The sequence below is a fragment of the Dendronephthya gigantea genome, unplaced genomic scaffold (assembly GCF_004324835.1).
Source record: "Dendronephthya gigantea isolate DGI-Jeju-01 unplaced genomic scaffold, DenGig_1.0 000039F, whole genome shotgun sequence".
Lineage (NCBI taxonomy): Eukaryota > Metazoa > Cnidaria > Anthozoa > Malacalcyonacea > Nephtheidae > Dendronephthya > Dendronephthya gigantea.
In genome coordinates this window covers 49,539-67,612 of record NW_021163049.1, presented here as the reverse complement: position 1 = coordinate 67,612, position 18,074 = coordinate 49,539, and the positions used below count along the sequence as shown (strand labels likewise).

The following is an 18,074-nucleotide window of genomic DNA, read 5'->3' as shown; positions in this document are numbered from 1 at the left end:
AAGTTGTTACGACCACCACATCAGCAAGAATCCTCAAATGGTTAGATTCTGTGTTTGCCACTCACGGTTATCCCATCACACTGCAAACCGATAATGCAACCTACTTCACCTCGGTGGAATTCAGAAATACCCTCAAGGATTGGGGAATCAAACCACGTACAGTCACTGAATACTGGCCCCAGGCGAATGGATTAGTGGAACGATTCAACCAGATCCTTCTGAAGTTTATCCAAACCGCCTTGGTTGAAGGAAAGAATTGGAAGGAATCCATTCCGATAATGCTTCGAAACTATCGCACAACCCCCCATCGCACAACAGGGAAAACACCAGCATTACTTCTAATGAACCGAGAGTTGCGAACCAAGATACCTAGTATCCAACAACCACCCAGCAACCCACTTGCCAGTGAGATCAAGAAAACTGATGCAGTTTCGAAACGGAAGTCCAAAGTGCTAGCTGACAAGAAAAGAAGAGCCAAACCCCATCAATTTAAGAAAGGCGAATTGGTCCTATTAAAACAACCACATATCAATAAATTTTCAACAACGTTCAACCCGGACCCTCTCACAATAATCAGCATCAACGGCTCTCAGATTGTTATGCGAAGCAAAACCGGACAAATCTATCGCCGAAATTCATCTCATGTGAAAGAGTTTAATCAACCAAATGCGCCAACCGCAGAACACCCCAACGATGAAGACTTAGAAGATCTCATACCACCCTACAATTCAACTGGTGATGAGCAAGAAGCCCCACCGCAACCCTTACCACCAAACCCACCAGACCCACCTCTAAGAAGATCCACCAGGCAGAGAAAGCCGCCAAACTATTTCAAGCATGAGTAAACGAATGAAAAAAACTTTAGTCAGTGGCGTTTACACTCATTAACATCTAACAATTGATATTTTTTTTGAATAGTGAAACTTTCCAAAAAAGGGAGGGATGTCGTATAGTATATTTAGAAATGACGGACACGTGAACAGCGCATGCATATGATTAAGATAAGGCTTGGGAAAATAACATTAGTATTGTAAGCGAGGAGTAGAAACATAAAAATAAAACTTTACTAGAAAATTACATCGATTTAAATCATCAAGTTACGACACTCATGCAGTTTAAGTTCACTAAAACAAACAGTGGGTTACGACTTTATTGTAGGGGATGGTAAAAAATCTTTCATGTACAATGCAATGATTTTTTACAGAATATCACTTAATTCCCAATTAAAAGCACCGGATGTTAATTTGTTCCTTAACGTAAGGTGCCTGGAAAAACTTTGGAGAAAAATTTCATCTATGGACTTCATGTTCCTGCATGGTAGCCCGACGTTGAAATTCTTCTAGTGTACACTCGAATTACTTTTCTCACTTTGCAACGGGCTACGGGCTACCAATAGAAATCCCTATTAAAATGACGGGCTACCAACGGGCTACCTCTCAAAATGACGGGCTACACTTCTTGCTGGTAGCCCGGCGTTGAAATTTTTCTATGTGTCCATTCGAATTAGTTTACATATAATAATACATATACAAACATATATATTTCAAAAGAGTGTATATCTATATATGTATATATATATATATATATTTTTTTTTTATTTATTTATTTTTTTAAAAGAGTAACAGCGACTTGGTATTGGTAGCCCGTAGCCCGTTACAAAGTGAGAAAACAAATTCGAGTGGACACTTAGAAAAATTTCAACGCCGGGCTACCAGCAAGAGGTGTAGCCCGTCATTTTGACAGGTAGCCCGTTGGTAGCCCGTCATTTTAATAGGGATTTCTATTAGTAGCCCGTAGCCCGTTGCAAAGTGAGAAAACTAACTCGAGTGCACACTTAGAAAAATTTCAACGCCGGGCTACCAGCAAGAAGTGTAGCCCGTCATTTTGACAGGTAGCCCGTTGGTAGCCCGTCATTTTAATAGGGATTTCTATTGGTAGCCCGTAGCCCGTTACAAAGTGAGAAAACAAATTCGAGTGGACACTTAGAGAAATTTCAATGCCGGGCTACCAGCAAGAGGTGTAGCCCGTCATTTTGACAGGTAGCCCGTCATTTTAATAGGGTTTTCTATTGGTAGCCCGTAGCCCGTTACAAAGTGAGAAAACAATTTCGAGTGGACACTTAGAAAAATTTCAATGCCGGGCTACCAGCAAGACGTGTAGCCCGTCATTTTGACAGGTAGCCCGTTCGTAGCCCGTCATTTTAATAGGGATTTCTATTGGTAGCCCGTAGCCCGTCACAAAGTGAGAAAACTAATTCGAATCGAGACTTTGTTCACAGATAATTGACATGTCACGTTTAATCTGTAAAAATATTTATACGCTGCATATAGCTATTCAGCTGAGATACTGGTTTTCAATGGGCCGCGGGTCACACGATAAAATTTAAAAAGAATACGATTATAAAGTTTTGTAAACTTATTGCTGATCAGTCACTTCAACGATCTTTTCTATTTACAAAATTATTAATGGCAAGACAATTAAGAGCAGGAAAAAAATTGAAATGATTTGAAGTTGTTTTTTTTAAAACTTTTGGTGGCGAACTGTTCGTACATGTTGACATGTTCATCTTGGTAACCGGTTGTTCGTTTTGAAATTAGTAAAGTTTTTTCTACATAATATTTTACAATAGATCAATATAATATGAAATACTTCGGAAAAATATGCGTTCATCACAATTCCCCACACATAATTCACAAGTTTTTATGTTTGTCACTGATACGTGAGCCATGATATACTTAATACTGTTTTATTTAAACATTTTTTACCACGGTCTCCAGCTTTTAAAGGTTGTCCAATATGTTTGCGATGGAACTTCAACTTGTTCTGCGTTTTCTTCTCCCCGTTCGCGGCTTTCAATTTGTTGTAGTGCTTTCTGGAGGGGGCATCGACTTCTGAGAACGAGGAGATTCACATTCTTTCGTACCTCTCGTATTTCTTCAACGATTTCACGGTTCTGTTGGACAAAAGATTGGATGTCAAAAACATCTCGCGTTTGCCCTGTTACCAACATCCAAGCATCAATGTTTGGGTCACCAATAGTCCAGAAGTCACGTTCTTCTCTTGTGCGCTTTAACTTGGCTTTGTCTCTTCGTGCAGTAAACGAGTACAGCTCGCCTCTTTGAACATTTAGGAAGCCATACCTTATTAAGTATGCTACTTGCGAGATATACCACTTGTCGTTCAATACCCATCCTGCTGGAGGGGAATTGGTGTGAATAGTGTGGCTGTTCGTCTCGTTCTCGTCAGGGGATGCTTCGTTCGATGCTCGATGTTGTTCCACTGTTACCGGTGTTGTTTCCTTGTTGGCGTTGTCCCTTTTGTCTCTTTCACTTCCGATCGTGCCTTCTTCGTTGGATTTTTCGTCAGTTGTTAATGTTGTTGAGTTTGCTCGAGGGCATTCTGTGACAACGTTGCCTTCAGTCGGCGGGCATTCTTGCATGCTTTTCGTGCGGTTCTCAGCATCGTCTGAGGAGGTGTTACGCTCTTCGTTCTCTTCGGTACTGCTATGCCCGTAGCTGTCTACTCTTCCACGAGCGGCTCTTCTCTTTCGCGCGAGGCGTCGCGAACGTAACTCCGCCGCAAAACTATCGTGGATCGTTGGCGACAGTTCGTCACCGACGTCAACGTCCTGGCGCAAATCAGCATTGGAAATACGTCGTACGCGTTCTTCGCTGAACAGACTTTCGCCTTCGTTTGCAGCTATCGTCAACGGTCCAGAGTGATTTGGTTCGTACCACAGCTCGTGTTGATCGATGTGCTCGCGGTTTGCTTGAATTTCTTGAACACAATGCAATGCATTGCGTTGTCGTATATCCACTTGTCGATTCCTGGTAGGGTTTGAGGCAGCGATGTCGTTGTAAAGATCTCAATTCTGCGCTGCACGTTCTCGTCTTCTTCTTTACCAAAATTCGGAAGGTTATTCGTTGTGATGTAGAAGGGGCTGTTGTTCAACACCGTTTTTGGTAGGCCGTGCTTCACTGCAGTGACCATCCATCCGCCTTGAAGGATGCACTTTGCGAGGTCGGATTGCATTGTACTGGCCGACCATTCGTCGACGACGACAAGCTGAGTCTCGTTGTTTATCATAGCAGCTGAGAATTGTCTCTCGTTGGTGAGGGACGCAATGTAACTGGCTGGAATGACACGATGGAAGATGTTGGACCACGATGTCTTGCCAGAATCTTTGGGGCCAACCACAACCAATTTTCTCACCTTGTGCGGCATGCTGAACGCGAGAAGGCACTGATATAACTTATTCAAGAACCGCGCTCGCACGTCGTCATCGGGAAAGGAGTTGACAATACCATCCCGAAAATATCCAGGATTCGGCGGTTTGGAACAGTCGTATGGAACGAAGGATCTTGGCGACAGCTTTCCACGCATGGATTCTGGGATGGGGCAGACGATGAACTTTCGTGCTTTGATGGAGAAACAATAACAGTGTGATACTTCGATAAGATCGACGTCAAATTTGATCTGGTGAATTATGGCGCATGCTCGATGAGACAGAAGTCTATCGACCGATTGAAAATGCTGAATCAGCTTGTCACGTAGCACTTCGTTAGCCAGAAGTTTATGCAGGTAACTCGTCACGTCCATCATTTTGACAAACGTGAATTTTGATCCCTCTGGTTTCGTGTAAATTTCCGATCGATACAAGGCGTGGTCGCATAACTTCATGCATTTATCAATCTTGTCTATCAGGGCAGCAATCTCGTTATTAGTTGAGAGCGGTGTTTCAACCAAGTTGACAACCTTTGTGTTGGCCAGATTTAAAACAAGTCCGTCGGATTCAAGGTTTCTAACTGCTGCAGACAGACGATCGCCAAACTCGCTTTCGTTCACGACTAGTAAGCAACAAGGAACATTGGGGAAATAGCTTGACACCAGCCGGCCATCATCGTCGTCTTCATCGCTATCATCATCGGACGGCGTTCCCTCGGAATTTCTGTAGCAGTAAACGTTCGAGACTTGAAGCATCTCCTGGATCGACTTGTTGTTATGGTCCTTGAGCACTTGGAATAGCTGTTTGGCGGCTTTCTCCATTTCGTTATTGCTGCCCGATGATTTTCGTACTCGAATTGGCGTAACGCTTGCGTCGAGATCTTCGTTGTGAATGATTGAAAACAAGCGATTCTCGTTGCAAGTTGCGCTTTCCTTGTACACGACGAAGTAGCCAATCGCTGGGTAGCTCTCGGGCGTGCGAATGGGTTCATTGCTGTCGTAGTCAGTCGCGGATCTGGCGTTACACATGACACTTGTGATGCAGGAAAAAAAGAATTGAACGCCATTCATCGCCCCAACCACTTGGTCTAGACGAAGTCGCTTCGAAGCGATCTGGTTTCTCGCGATGTCAATATCAGCATGACGAACTCTCCAAACAGCACGGCATGCTGCCGCTTCCAAGTGATCACCGATCTATAGACGAATTGAGCAAATGGACTCGATGAATTGCCGTGAAATCTGTTAGTTAATTTCGCTCAACACACTTACCAATGGCAAAATGTTTGCTCGAAGTGAATTCTCGATCCTTTTCGAATCCAGTTGCTTTCTAGGTCGCGGTGGCATTTTATAGATGTCACGATCGAAATAGAACTTTAGAAGTTCTTTAGAAGACTGAGTTTTGCAAAGTTAAACGTTCGAAAGCGCGTACAATAACGTCGATGAGGCAAACGTCGAGCGTTTTGTAATTCGTTTGCGATTTTTAACCCCTCTGAATGCTTTAGATAGATAGATAGATAATTTTAATAGTTTCTCCCAGAAGGGTTTTTCAGAACCTATTTACAATATTTAAGAAATAATTATATTATACTGGATAATTTACAATTAAAACTAAACTATGTTTAATAGAATGTTAAAAAGCTAATAGTATTTACAATGTCGAAACAGGCTAAAATGACAGTAAATGATCTTTCAAATGAGTTTTAAAAGTCTTAAGTGATGTACATTCCTTCAGTTTACTATCTAGGTTGTTCCAAATCACAGCTCCTCTATACGCAAATGACCGTTGACCTGTACTTGTTTTGAACCGGGGTATTTGTACTAAATTACAATACCTAGTTGACCTATTATGAATAGAAGTTCTCTTCTCGAACATATCACAGAGGTATTTTGGCGCTAAAGTGTTCATACATTTATAAGTCATAACCGCATCACGGAAATAGAGCAATTTGTCGACAGTCAGCCACTCCAGATCTTTAAGTAATGGGGTTACATGATCATATTTCTTAGATCCTGTGATTATTTTACTTGCAAAATTTTGAACCGATTGAAGTTTCTTCATGTTAGCATTTGTTGTATTTGACCACACTGTGGAGCAATATAACATTTTATTGATCACTAACGAGGATATTATCATGGTGAGTGTGCTCTTATCGAAGTTGTTTTTAACTCGGTTTATCTGGCACAATTTGTGGAGGCAAGATGATACTACTTTAGAGATATGTTTGTCATAACTTAGGTGTTTGTCCATCAACATTCCTAGATCTTTCGCCCAATCAACAGGTTCTAAAAGTTTTCCCATGAAAGGAACCGAGATATTAACATCGAGCTCTCTTATCAACTGTCTTGTTCCAAGAATCATAAATTTAGTTTTGTCTGGGTTGACCAGAAGACTGTTTTCGCAGCACCAAGTCGCGATCATATGTAGATCTTGTTCCAAGATTTTTACAGCGTTGTCAACTTCTGATAGAGGAAACGATAACAGTAACTTTGTATCATCTACATATGATTCCAGATTGCCATTGTAGGATGTAGCGGGTAAATCGTTTAAGTATATACAGAAGAGCAGTGGCGATAAAATGGCCCCCTGAGGTACCCCATGAGTTAATAATAGTGGCTCCGATATTGTAGAATCAATACGAGTGACTTGAGAGCGGTCAGTTAGGTAACTTCTAAACCAATTTATTGTGGAATTAGAAGCTCCGACATTGAATAATTTTTGGAGTAGCCTCTGGTGATTTATACTATCGAACGCCTTTGAGAGATCCAGCAACACTAGCGCTGTAAGCTTCTTTTTGTCCATGGCATCTAAGATTGAGTCAGTGGTGAAAATATTTAATGTTTCCGTCGAATGGAGTGTTTTGTTTCCACTTTGGTGGGGAGTTAATCGCTTGTAGTTGATTAAATAGGAATTCAATTGTTCAAGAGCTAATTTTTCACACACTTTCGACGCTACTGCTAGTAGTGACACTGGTCGATTATTAAAGGGTAGTTCATGATCACCTTCTTTATGTATAGGAATGAGCTCTGCCTTTTTCCATGCCAGTGGAAAGGTAGAAGTTCGGAAAGAACAGTTAATAATATCCGTAAGAGGACCCAAAATGACTGGAAGACAGTCTTTTATTATCTTTGGGTTAATTAAATCTGGGCCGGGAGATTTATTGTTAGGTAAAGATAACACCACTCGACGAACTTCATAACAAGATACCGCCCTAAACGAAAATTGATCGTTTTCCGGTATATAAACTTTTTCATAGGGTTCCTGCAGAGCGATGTTATTAGCAGCTGCTAGATGAATAGATTTCTTTGCAGCATTTTCACCGACTGATGAAAAAATTTGATTGAATTCGTTTGCGATAGATTTGTGATCTTTGGTGTAAATTTGTCTCTCTTGGCTCTTTGATGGTACCAGACGGTTTATTATTTTCCAGATAGACCTCGGGTTATCTTTGTGTTGCTGTACTTCATTAGAATTATGTTCATTTTCTGCCTTCCTGAGAGCTTTTTTAATATTATTTCGGTAGATCTTGTAATTTTCCCAGTCCTTAGTGTCACGCGTAATTAGGAATTGATGGTGTAATCGGTCTCTCTCTTTCATTTGGTTTCTAAGATTTTGTGTGATAAAAGGGCAAGGTCGGTTACGAATCGCTGTTGTTTTAATCGGTGCGTGAACATCTAGTGTTGATTGCACAACATGGTTAAAGCGATCGAGTTTGTTATTTACATCTTCCTCTTCCAAAACGGATAAGAGGGAGTCTGACTTTCTAGCTAGATCGGTGAAGAAGTCATTAGGTACATAGTTTTTGTAGCTACGCGTAGTGATATATCTTGTGGCTTGTCTAGGAGGTTTAAGTTTGAGTTCCGCGTACACTGGCAAATGGTCGCTGATAGATGCGTTTAATACCCCACTTCGGCTAACTAACGACTTCGACGACACTATGATGACATCTAGCAATGAACAAGTTGAATTCGTGATCCTCGTTGCGGTTTCGATGATTTGGGTAAGGTTCATTTCATTTAAAAATTTTTCAAGAGATTTATACTCTGCGCAACCACTCTTCAATACATCACAATTTAGGTCTCCTAGGATCAGGATTGGTTTTTTTAATAATAAAGCTTCCATATAGTTTGGCTTAAGAGCGTCTTCCAAACAGTTCAAGGGACAGTCAGGTGGCCTGTAAGTTACACAGATTAAAAACGATTTGGATTTTTTATACTGAACATTTATCCATTGTTGATGGAAGTTGTCTTCAGAGATAGAAGACAGAGACTTTATGACAGATGCTTTAAGTTCTTTACGAACATACGTGCACACCCTCCACCTCGTTTGTGAAGGCGGTCTAATCTTAAAAGATTGAAACCTTCTATTTTTACTTCAGCAGACGATACACTTGTATTTAGCCACGTTTCTGATATTGTTAAGATATCAAATTTTTCATTTCGCGTCAGTTCTCTCATTTCGGTGAGATGTACATTGTTCCTAAGCGAGCGGATGTTTAAATGAGCCACTTTAAGCCTGTTGTTTTTTAAGTTATACCTCGAATTCTGGATTCCTGATAAACTTGGTGACTGAGTTTTGAACATAGGAATTGGGATTAGATTATTTAAGTTTCTCTTTTTTGAATGAGTGTAAGATAATATACCAGGGCGTCGTAAAGAAACTATAGGGATTTGCTTGCTGACTTTATTCTGCCGTGTTGATGGGTTAATCAAGTTATTATTTGACTGATGGAAATATTCTTCGGGAGGAATGAGCATATGTGTCGTGTCAGATATTACATTCTGGTTATCTGGCTGACTAATTGTAGGTGTTTGTGCCAATTGTTTGGTCGGTGATTCGAACGGCTCACCCACATTTGCATATAGCAACAATGCTCACCCACATTTGCATATAGCAACAAAGCGGAACTGAAATTTTCGACTTTGGCCATCTTGGAAGACGAAGTTACCCACCACCTTTCAAAATTAGATCCTACGAAAGCTAGTGGACTTGATGGCATTCCAGGTAGAATTCTAAAGGAATGTGCTTCTATCATCACTCCGAGTCTCTGTGCACTTTTTAACCATTCTCTACAATTCGGAATTATTCCTTCTGATTGGAAATCTGCTGATATCACCCAAATTCACAAGAAAGATAGTAAAGAATCTGTTACCAATCACCGACCCATATCTCTCCTACTTATCATTAGCAAAGTCTTGGAGCGATGTTTCTGCAGCTAATTTTATGATCATGTTCGTCATATGATTCACCAAGCTCAACACGTTTTTTTACACGGTCGTTCTTGTAAAACACAACTCCTTTCCACTCTACATGATATTGGAAAACTACTCGACCATAACATCCAAACGGACGTTCTCTTCCGATGGCGGCATACAGTTACACCATGCCTTGTCGTGTGCTGAGGATTGGAGTAAAGATTGTAACATGAAATTTAACACATCCAAGTGCAAAGTTTTAACGATATCCCGCCGCAAATTCCTGTTTCAGATAAATTACCATCTCGGACCTGAACTGAAACGTGTGGACAGTGAACTTTATCTCGGGATCACTGTAACCAGTAACCTTTAGTGGAATACTCACATCAATAGTCTTGTTGGTAAGGCGAACAAAATGCTTGGACTAATAAGAAGAACACGTCCTTTGATTGATCCCTAATCATGATATTCGACGTGCCCTCTACCTATCTCTTGTCAAATCCCAGCTATCCTATGCTACACAAGACTGGGTACCGACCATCCACACAAGTAAATCAAATCTGGAGAAACTAGAGAGAGTTCAGAGGCGAGCTCCAAGATGGATCCTTGGAACGAGCGTTACACGGATTTTATGACTTGGATGTTTCAAGTTACGTGTCATTCGTTAGTCATAATCGAAATCGTAATTGTAATAACCCTTCACTTCTACTGAAAGTTCCATCGTGAAGAACAAACACCTTCGATTCCTCTTATTTCAACCGAATTGTACCCCCTTGGACTTGTGTTTGTAAAGTAGGCTCGCCTAGTGATCTTCATAATTTGTCTTCGTTTAAAAATTTTTCTCTTAACCTTTAGTTTGACGTAGCATGACCTGTACTTGGTCATTATACGTAGGCATGACCTGTACTTGGTCATTATACTTGGTCATTATACGGAAATTACTTTGCGCTAAAGTTACAAAAGCGAGGTCTCAAAAATTCAACGCCTCAAAAATTCAACGGTCTCAAAAATTCGACGGTTGTGAACATGGCGATCAGACGTGTGGAAATTTCTGCGAGTCTTATCTCGCTTTTGCTGGCTTGTTTGATCTCAACAAGTTATGTATGCCATTCACATTCAATGGTACTTGGTAAATATGAAAAATATTCATTCCACTGGTCATTTTGCTGGGCAAAATCGGTATCAATACGGATATCGCGTGTGAAGCTCCCTGGGTCATGTACAAATTGCTCGTGGACGAAACATGGATATTTGTCGCTAGCTTCGCCTATGCCTCGACAGATGGAAGATCTCACCATTTATATGGATGTTGCCAGCAATCCTGGACCTGCGGGAGTTTCTGCTGCCAAATCGAAATTGTCAAATCTTGGTCAAGCGTGTTCGCCGCTCATGTTTTTGCATTCTACGCCAAAGACAAAGGCAAACACAACGACATGTGTATCAAATCAGAAATTCTCTCAGATAAGTTCTCAAGTTTCTGCTATTCCTGTCATTTATTCAAACTCTAGGGAAACGAAACGTTCTCAAAAACCTAACTATCGCTTGTTACGTTTGGTAAAGAATGTGGAAGCCGTTTATAATATCCTAACGCTCGTCACGCCTCGTCGGCCACATGTTTGTCTACATAAACATACTGTATATCGAAATAATCTCATTTCAATTCCTATATGTCGAACTGACGTTAGTTCTAAACCTTCAAGAAAAGCAAAGTTTAGCCTTCTAAATGCGCGATCTATGAATAATAAATCTACAGCCATCAGAGAAATTATCACTGAAAATAATGTGGATATATTAGCTGTTTCATCGGAACCAAGACGACCGGTTAGGACAATTTTAGATTAAGCACATGGCCAAGGAACTCGCAAATCGTATTATAAATTATATTAAACAATTCGATCTAGAATAAGAACAAATAAATACAAAGAATATTAATAAAAACATGCATATATAGTTCCGATCGAGTTCGCACGTGTGATCTAAATTACCCCTAATAATATTACATAAACAATATAAATTGAATAGCTTACTTCTGTGGCGAGGTCCTTTAAGCATATACTTAATAATGGCGCAGGTTAGCTCGTCGTATTCTCTCAAACATATACTTCACATACATACATACATTTACACATTTTCCGTCTCGCTTGCTCTGTTTTCCTATCTCACTAATTATGCGCTGGTGTTAAATGTTAATACATGCCCTATATGACGTCATGGTCAAAGTTCATGTCAAGCCTGCTCACATGTTCATCATGCCTCGAGAAGCTGTTGATCCATTAGCCTTAACTGAAACGTGGCTAAACGAAGATAGTCGAAATGAAAATGAATATATAATTCGAAATAGTACACCGTCTAATTATGTCTTTAAACATGTTGCTACAATCGTCCACAAAATATATTGAGACTTTTCAAATTATGCCCCCCTTCCCCCTATTTCAATGTTGTGGGACATGTACTAACGCTAACGAAGTGTGAATTTGCCCTAAAATGACGCGGGCATGTGTAGCCATTGATTCCCAATACGTTACTTTAAGGTTGAACAGGTTATATTAGAAACAACATTGAAATAGGGGGAGGGGTTGTTTTTGTCTCAGATATTATGTGGACGATTGTCTGAATTTGGATGATATTTGAGCAGAGGTTTTTTATGATTAAAGACGAATATTTTACGGAACAGGACTTATGTTAATCGATAGCTTTTGAATAATGTATATTGACTACAATTTGCTTAGCTTTACGATCGAGCGCCTTTGCAAGTTTTATTCCCTACTTCAGGCTAAGAAATATTAAGAAATGTTATGTACACGACTTACTTTCGCCACTCCCTGTCTTTTCACATCCTTTCTCGGCATTATTTGCAGTAAGATATTCGCAATTTACAGCATGTAAATTTTTGTTATTGTCGCATTTAAAGCATAGTTCTAGAACCGGAAGTGGCAGTTCGTAAAACAATCAGCCGCATTATTCATGGGGTACCTGTTTTAACGTTAGCACGAAATTCAAATTTTAACGATATTTCTGTGAGTAAAAGGTAAATTAGAAATGGATGATTTTCAATCAAATCAACTTATTAATCCCCGCTGTGGTCGTCGTACATATCTTGTGACTTATTCTCAAGCTGATCTGTGCAAATTTCCTACCCGCCAGAGTTTCGGTCAGATGATTGCGGAACATTTTAACACCGGTCGGGGAAAGGCAAAAGTAACTCACTGGGCCTGTTGTCTTGAGAGTCATGAAGACGGCGGGCTACACTACCATGTATCTTTGAAGCTGACTGCTCCGAAGAAGTGGTTAAAGGTTAAGAACGCCATAACCAAAAAGCATAACGTAACCCTTAATTTCTCGGCCAACCACGACTACTATATTGCTGCGTACAAGTACGTGTGTAAAGCGGATGATAACGTTTTCCACAGCGATGGTCATCCTGATCTGAGCGACGTTGGATCCCCCAAAACGAAGAGTTCAACGAAAGCATATAGAGAGTCCAGAAAAAGAGCTCGTGATTCAGAAGCGAACGAGACTGCTAACACAGCACATCAGAAGAAACCAAAGAAGTTGTCGAATTTGGATGTTTCCGATTACATGGTTAAGAACAACATAAAGAGAGACACGGAACTTTTCGCTGCGGCTAAGAAAAGAAAGGACGAGGGTCAGGCAGATTTAGCTAATTTCGTGCTCACTAAGTCGTCGAAGGTTCTAAGCGAACTAATTGAGAAAACGTGGAAAATGGAAACGGCTAGCGTTACTCTGGATCGCGAGAATAAATCTAGAATGGATATCCTTCGAGAGAAAGCTGCTGATGATTGTGCCCCAGGTTGTGACAAGACGTGGTTAGAATGCGCTATAGAAACGCTACGAAATAACAAGCTACATCCCTTCGTCTATGCAGCTGCGATACGCGATCTCCTCTCTAACGGACGGGGAAAATTCAGAAATCTCATGATTATTGGTCCGGCAGACTGTGGGAAAACGTTCTTATTTAAGCCATTACCTCTCATCTATAATGCATTTTGCAATCCTGCCAACGACAAGTATGCATGGGTGGGGGCTGATTCAGCCGAAGTCATACTCTTGCAGGATTTTCGATGGCGTTCTGAAATGATACCGTGGAATGATTTATTGTTGTTGTTGGAGGGAGAGATTGTGAAGTTACCAGCACCCAAGAACCAGTTCGCCGCCGATGTCACCATAGAGAAAGACACGCCAATCTTCGCAACAAGCAAGAATCGAGTTACCTACTCAGGGAAATTCAACTCGACAGATTCGCGTGAGGACGAAATGATGGCCGTCCGATGGAAAATAATAGAGTTCACTCACCAAATCCCAGAACAAGTGCAAATACGTATCCGTCCGTGTGCTCGATGCTTCGCTGAGTTAGCCTTGTTGGGTGATGAGATTTGAACTTTTCAAATTGCAAAAAAACCTACATTTTATATTATTGCGTTCCTAACCCTAAATGTATCATATTTATAAAAGCACACGTATTTAAATAAAGCCATGATAAACGCGTAACCGCACGCGTTACCACAAGTGTTACCATTTTGGTATATAGCCCATTACTACGGACAACGCGTTACCACGCGTTACCGATTTTTTTATTAGAAACATATACACTAAATTTATAATAAAAAAATGGTAACGCGTTGCAAGCTATGTTAAATATAATAAACAAGGCCACTGATGCAGTATTTCGTTTGGTAACGCGTTAGGTAACCCGTTGGTTACGTGTGTAAAAATGGTAACGCGTTGACTTATACTCCTTAACTTAAGATTTTCTTCCATAAGGGTAATTGTAAAGTCATATTCCTATAAGACATGATAATTATATGACGCTAGTATTTTGTCCGCTGGCCTTTCGTTTTGATAATCAAGCCAATTCTTTTGTCAATTGACTCAATTGTTCTGTCAATGACATCTGTGGGAAATTTTTCCATTGTTTCCTTTACTCGTTCTGAGAATGTCTTAAAGTTCTCATACTGTATGTGTTTCTCAATAGCGTCTGAATTAAGCTTAGACTTAACCAGGTTGAAAATGTTCTCAATAGGATTAATATCTGGACTTCGTGGTGGAATGCTAAATTTTCGGGCTCCTACAACATGCATCGCATCGTTGGCCTTCTTGCTATTCTGCGATGGGTCCCCATCCTGCAGAAACAATTTTCCCTTAGAGTGTGAGCACGAAGAAAACACACGTGGAAAATTCTCACGAATAAAGTCGGCAAAACTTTGTCCATTCAACTTCCCGTTGTATTGCTCACAAAGAACAAAGCCCTTTCCATACGCAATTGCTGCTATGAAATGCGCTACTTTCCCCCCAGTTCCTTCGTGGCTTCCTTTTGCAGTGCACTTATATTTCAGGCCTTCATTAGGTCTCCGCCAGGCCATGGTTTTCGGGGCTCGCGCTTGGTCAGAGGGATTATACTTATGAGTAAAGCTAACCCCATCAAGATAAAAACAAATGTCACGTTTCCAAAAATCTGCACTCAACTTACGCCTAACCTTCCTTGCAAAAGCCATTCTTAACTTCAAATCTTTTCGTGACAGCAGTCCTTTTTTCCTTGCGTGCCTGTACCTCAACCCATCTTCGTGCAATACCCGTCTAACAGTCTCATCAGACACACGGGACCCGATTCCTGCTGATAAGCGCAAGTGCCTACTTGTGAAGTGCCCAACAGAATCTCGTAACACCTCCACTTGTCTTAAAATTGATCGTTTATCTCTTGCGCTAAGTTTAGGAGGACGCCCAGGGTTGTTTTTCCTTTTGTCTACCGTTGTACTACCGATAGGCTTTGCAGCATGTCTGTATATGCTTGCCTTTGAGTATTGCTTATATTTATCTAGAAGTTTTTTTCCTTTTACTCCCAAATCCTGGTAAAGATATCGTAGGTGGAGCGAAACATCAAGTGGTATTTTACTCAATTTTTTGGCCTAAAACGCAGTAAGCAAGTCGTTTTTCAAGATAACGCTTCAGAGCCAACACTATTGCTGCTAATGACGTAAAGCACTGGCCAACAATATTCTTGCAATTGATTAGCCTATTATTTTCACCTTGTTAGAATGGTTTGCAAATCTTACAACAATCAGACAGCTGGTTCGTACACATGTCTTTAAATATACTAGCCTATTGCTCTTCAAAGCCCATCACTTACATATCATGAGCTCACAGGAGCCCAAGCTTATTTTACTTAAGGGCCTTAGCGCCTACGCACATAATGCATTTACATCTTAAAACCCAACTTATATACCCCCCCCCGGAATTCGACGTCATTAAACTCCTCTCGGAGACTGATTGGAGACTGATTAATATAATTGAGGGTAACATTAATTACCAGTTACAAATGCTCAACTTTTATGGCAATATCTTAAAAGATTGATAAAAATATATGGAGACCACTAAGTAACATTGATCCCCCCCTTCTTCCCCCCCCGGATCACGTAATCACTAATGTTCCTTCACAAATTTGAAGAGCTAGAGTGTCAAGGTACAGTCACAACAGCTGATAGTGACAGTTCTATGTCACATTCTACATGATGTTTATATAATTTGTGCAGCTCTTATAGCTAAGTTTTAGCCAATTTTAAGACAATCGTCCACAAAATATATTGAGACTTTTCAAATTATGCCCCCCTTCCCCCTATTTCAATGTTGTGGGACATGTACTAACGCTAACGAAGTGTGAATTTGCCCTAAAATGACGCGGGCATGTGTAGCCATTGATTCCCAATACGTTACTTTAAGGTTGAACAGGTTATATTAGAAACAACATTGAAATAGGGGGAGGGGTTGTTTTTGTCTCAGATATTATGTGGACGATTGTAGGAAGTCTAGAGGTGGTGGAGTCGCATTGATCTACAAAAAAGTTTTGCTTTTAAGTTAAACTTGCGAAAGCAGTTCAAATCGTTTGAATATATAGATACGGTCTCGAGGGTTTCTAATAGGGAGGTTAAGATCGACTTCCACTACGAGTACAGATACCAATATTCAGTCACGCGCATGCGCAGACGTAACAATCGTCCAAAATGTGATAACACCGGAAGTCGCGAGTACCGTTTTGGGGCTGAAAATGGAAGTGGATAGGTAGGCGAAGTACCGAATTATATTTACTGTATTATTGCATTTCCTGCAGTTTTTTCTAATGATATTATTCAGTTTTTAGTTGTATAATGTTTCTGCTTTGTTTGTTGAGACTTAAGGATTGTGATTAGAGTTTTTGATGTGAATATAGCCGCTATACTCCGCCGTATTTATTTACTTCTTACGGAAGTCACAATCTTAACGCTTTAAAGTTTCCGCGCCGCCAAACAGTAATACGTCATGTATTTTTGTATCGGTACTGGTAGTGGAAGTAGATCTTAACCTCCCTACTGTTGTGTATAGGCCGCCGCCATCTACATCAAATGGCCTCACGTGGGACATATTTTTGTCAGAATTCAGAGCTGTTTTAGAACAAATTATTCTCGATGCTGGAAACTTGATTATCGCTGGAGATTTCAACTTTCATGTAGATGATCAAAACAATCCACAAGCGGTGAAGTTCTTAGATATGATCGATTCTTTCAATCTTAAGCAGCACGTTCGGAAGCCTACTCACAAATATGGTCATACCTTGGACTTAATCATTACTCGTTGCGAAGATAACATCGCTGATTCCGTATACATTACTCACCCAGGTATTTCCGACCACTTCGCCATAAATGTGAATGTCCTAATCAAGAAACCAGAGAGACCGAGAAAGGAAATTTATTTCCGGAGGCTAAAAAACATAAATCATGAAAATTTCTGTGCGGATCTTGAAAGATCATCTCTGATCTCTGAGCCATCTCGGTCATCGCAAATAAATGAACTTGTTGAAGAATACGAATCTGTGTTAAAATCATTATTAGATGTTCATGCCCCGCAACTTAAGAAAATTAAGACACTGCGTGATTTTTCACCTTGGTACACAGACGAAATTCATGCACAGAGAATCACCAAAAGGAAACTCGAAAGGCGTTGGCGCTCTTCCAACAAGTTGGCTGATAGAGATTTGAATGTAAGGCAGTGTATTAAAGTTAATGATCTGATATTTCATTCAAAAATGACTTTTTATGGTGATTTAATTGACAATTTAAGATCTGATCAAAGAAATCTGTTTAGCACCGTGGACAAAATGCTCCATAGGAAAGCAGAAAAACTCTATCCTTCGAATAGTGTCTCTGGACACTTAGCAAATGATTTTGCGGATTTCTTTAGTTCCAAGATCACTAACACTAGATCAATTTTGCTGACCCAAGTGTCGTTAAATAACATTGATCGCGATTATGATGCACCGTCCTTAACTCAAGCTGAGCTATCGATCTTTGCTCCTGTCACATCCGAATATCTTGGCGAGTTACTTGATAAAATGTCTTGTAAGTCATGCGAATTGGATCCAATACCAGCTTCTGTTTTCAAAAAGTGTGGTCATATATTACTTCCTGTAATAAGGGATATTGTTAACTTATCTCTGGATCATGCTGTTGTGCCATCAAATTTGAAAACAGCACTTTTGCTGCCATCCTTGAAGAAAATGTCTCAAGATCACGAAGAATTTTCAAGCTTTCGACCGATTTCAAATCTGAAATTTCTATCAAAGGTCGTCGAAAAAGTTGTTGCATCCCAAGTTGATACTTTTATTAAGG

General features: G+C 40.3%; 1 protein-coding gene across 1 annotated transcript; it reads right to left on the bottom strand.

Annotated features, from left to right (window-relative positions):
• Window positions 1–3,705: 3,705 nt before the first annotated feature.
• LOC114526506 lies at window positions 3,706–5,586 on the bottom strand. Its single transcript, XM_028548120.1, has 2 exons — window positions 5,494–5,586; window positions 3,706–5,418 (listed from the first exon to the last, which is right to left on the bottom strand). Exons 1-2 carry the CDS (start codon window positions 5,566–5,568, stop codon window positions 3,706–3,708), a joined length of 1,788 nt encoding a protein of 595 aa, XP_028403921.1. The 5' UTR covers window positions 5,569–5,586.
• Window positions 5,587–18,074: the final 12,488 nt, after the last annotated feature.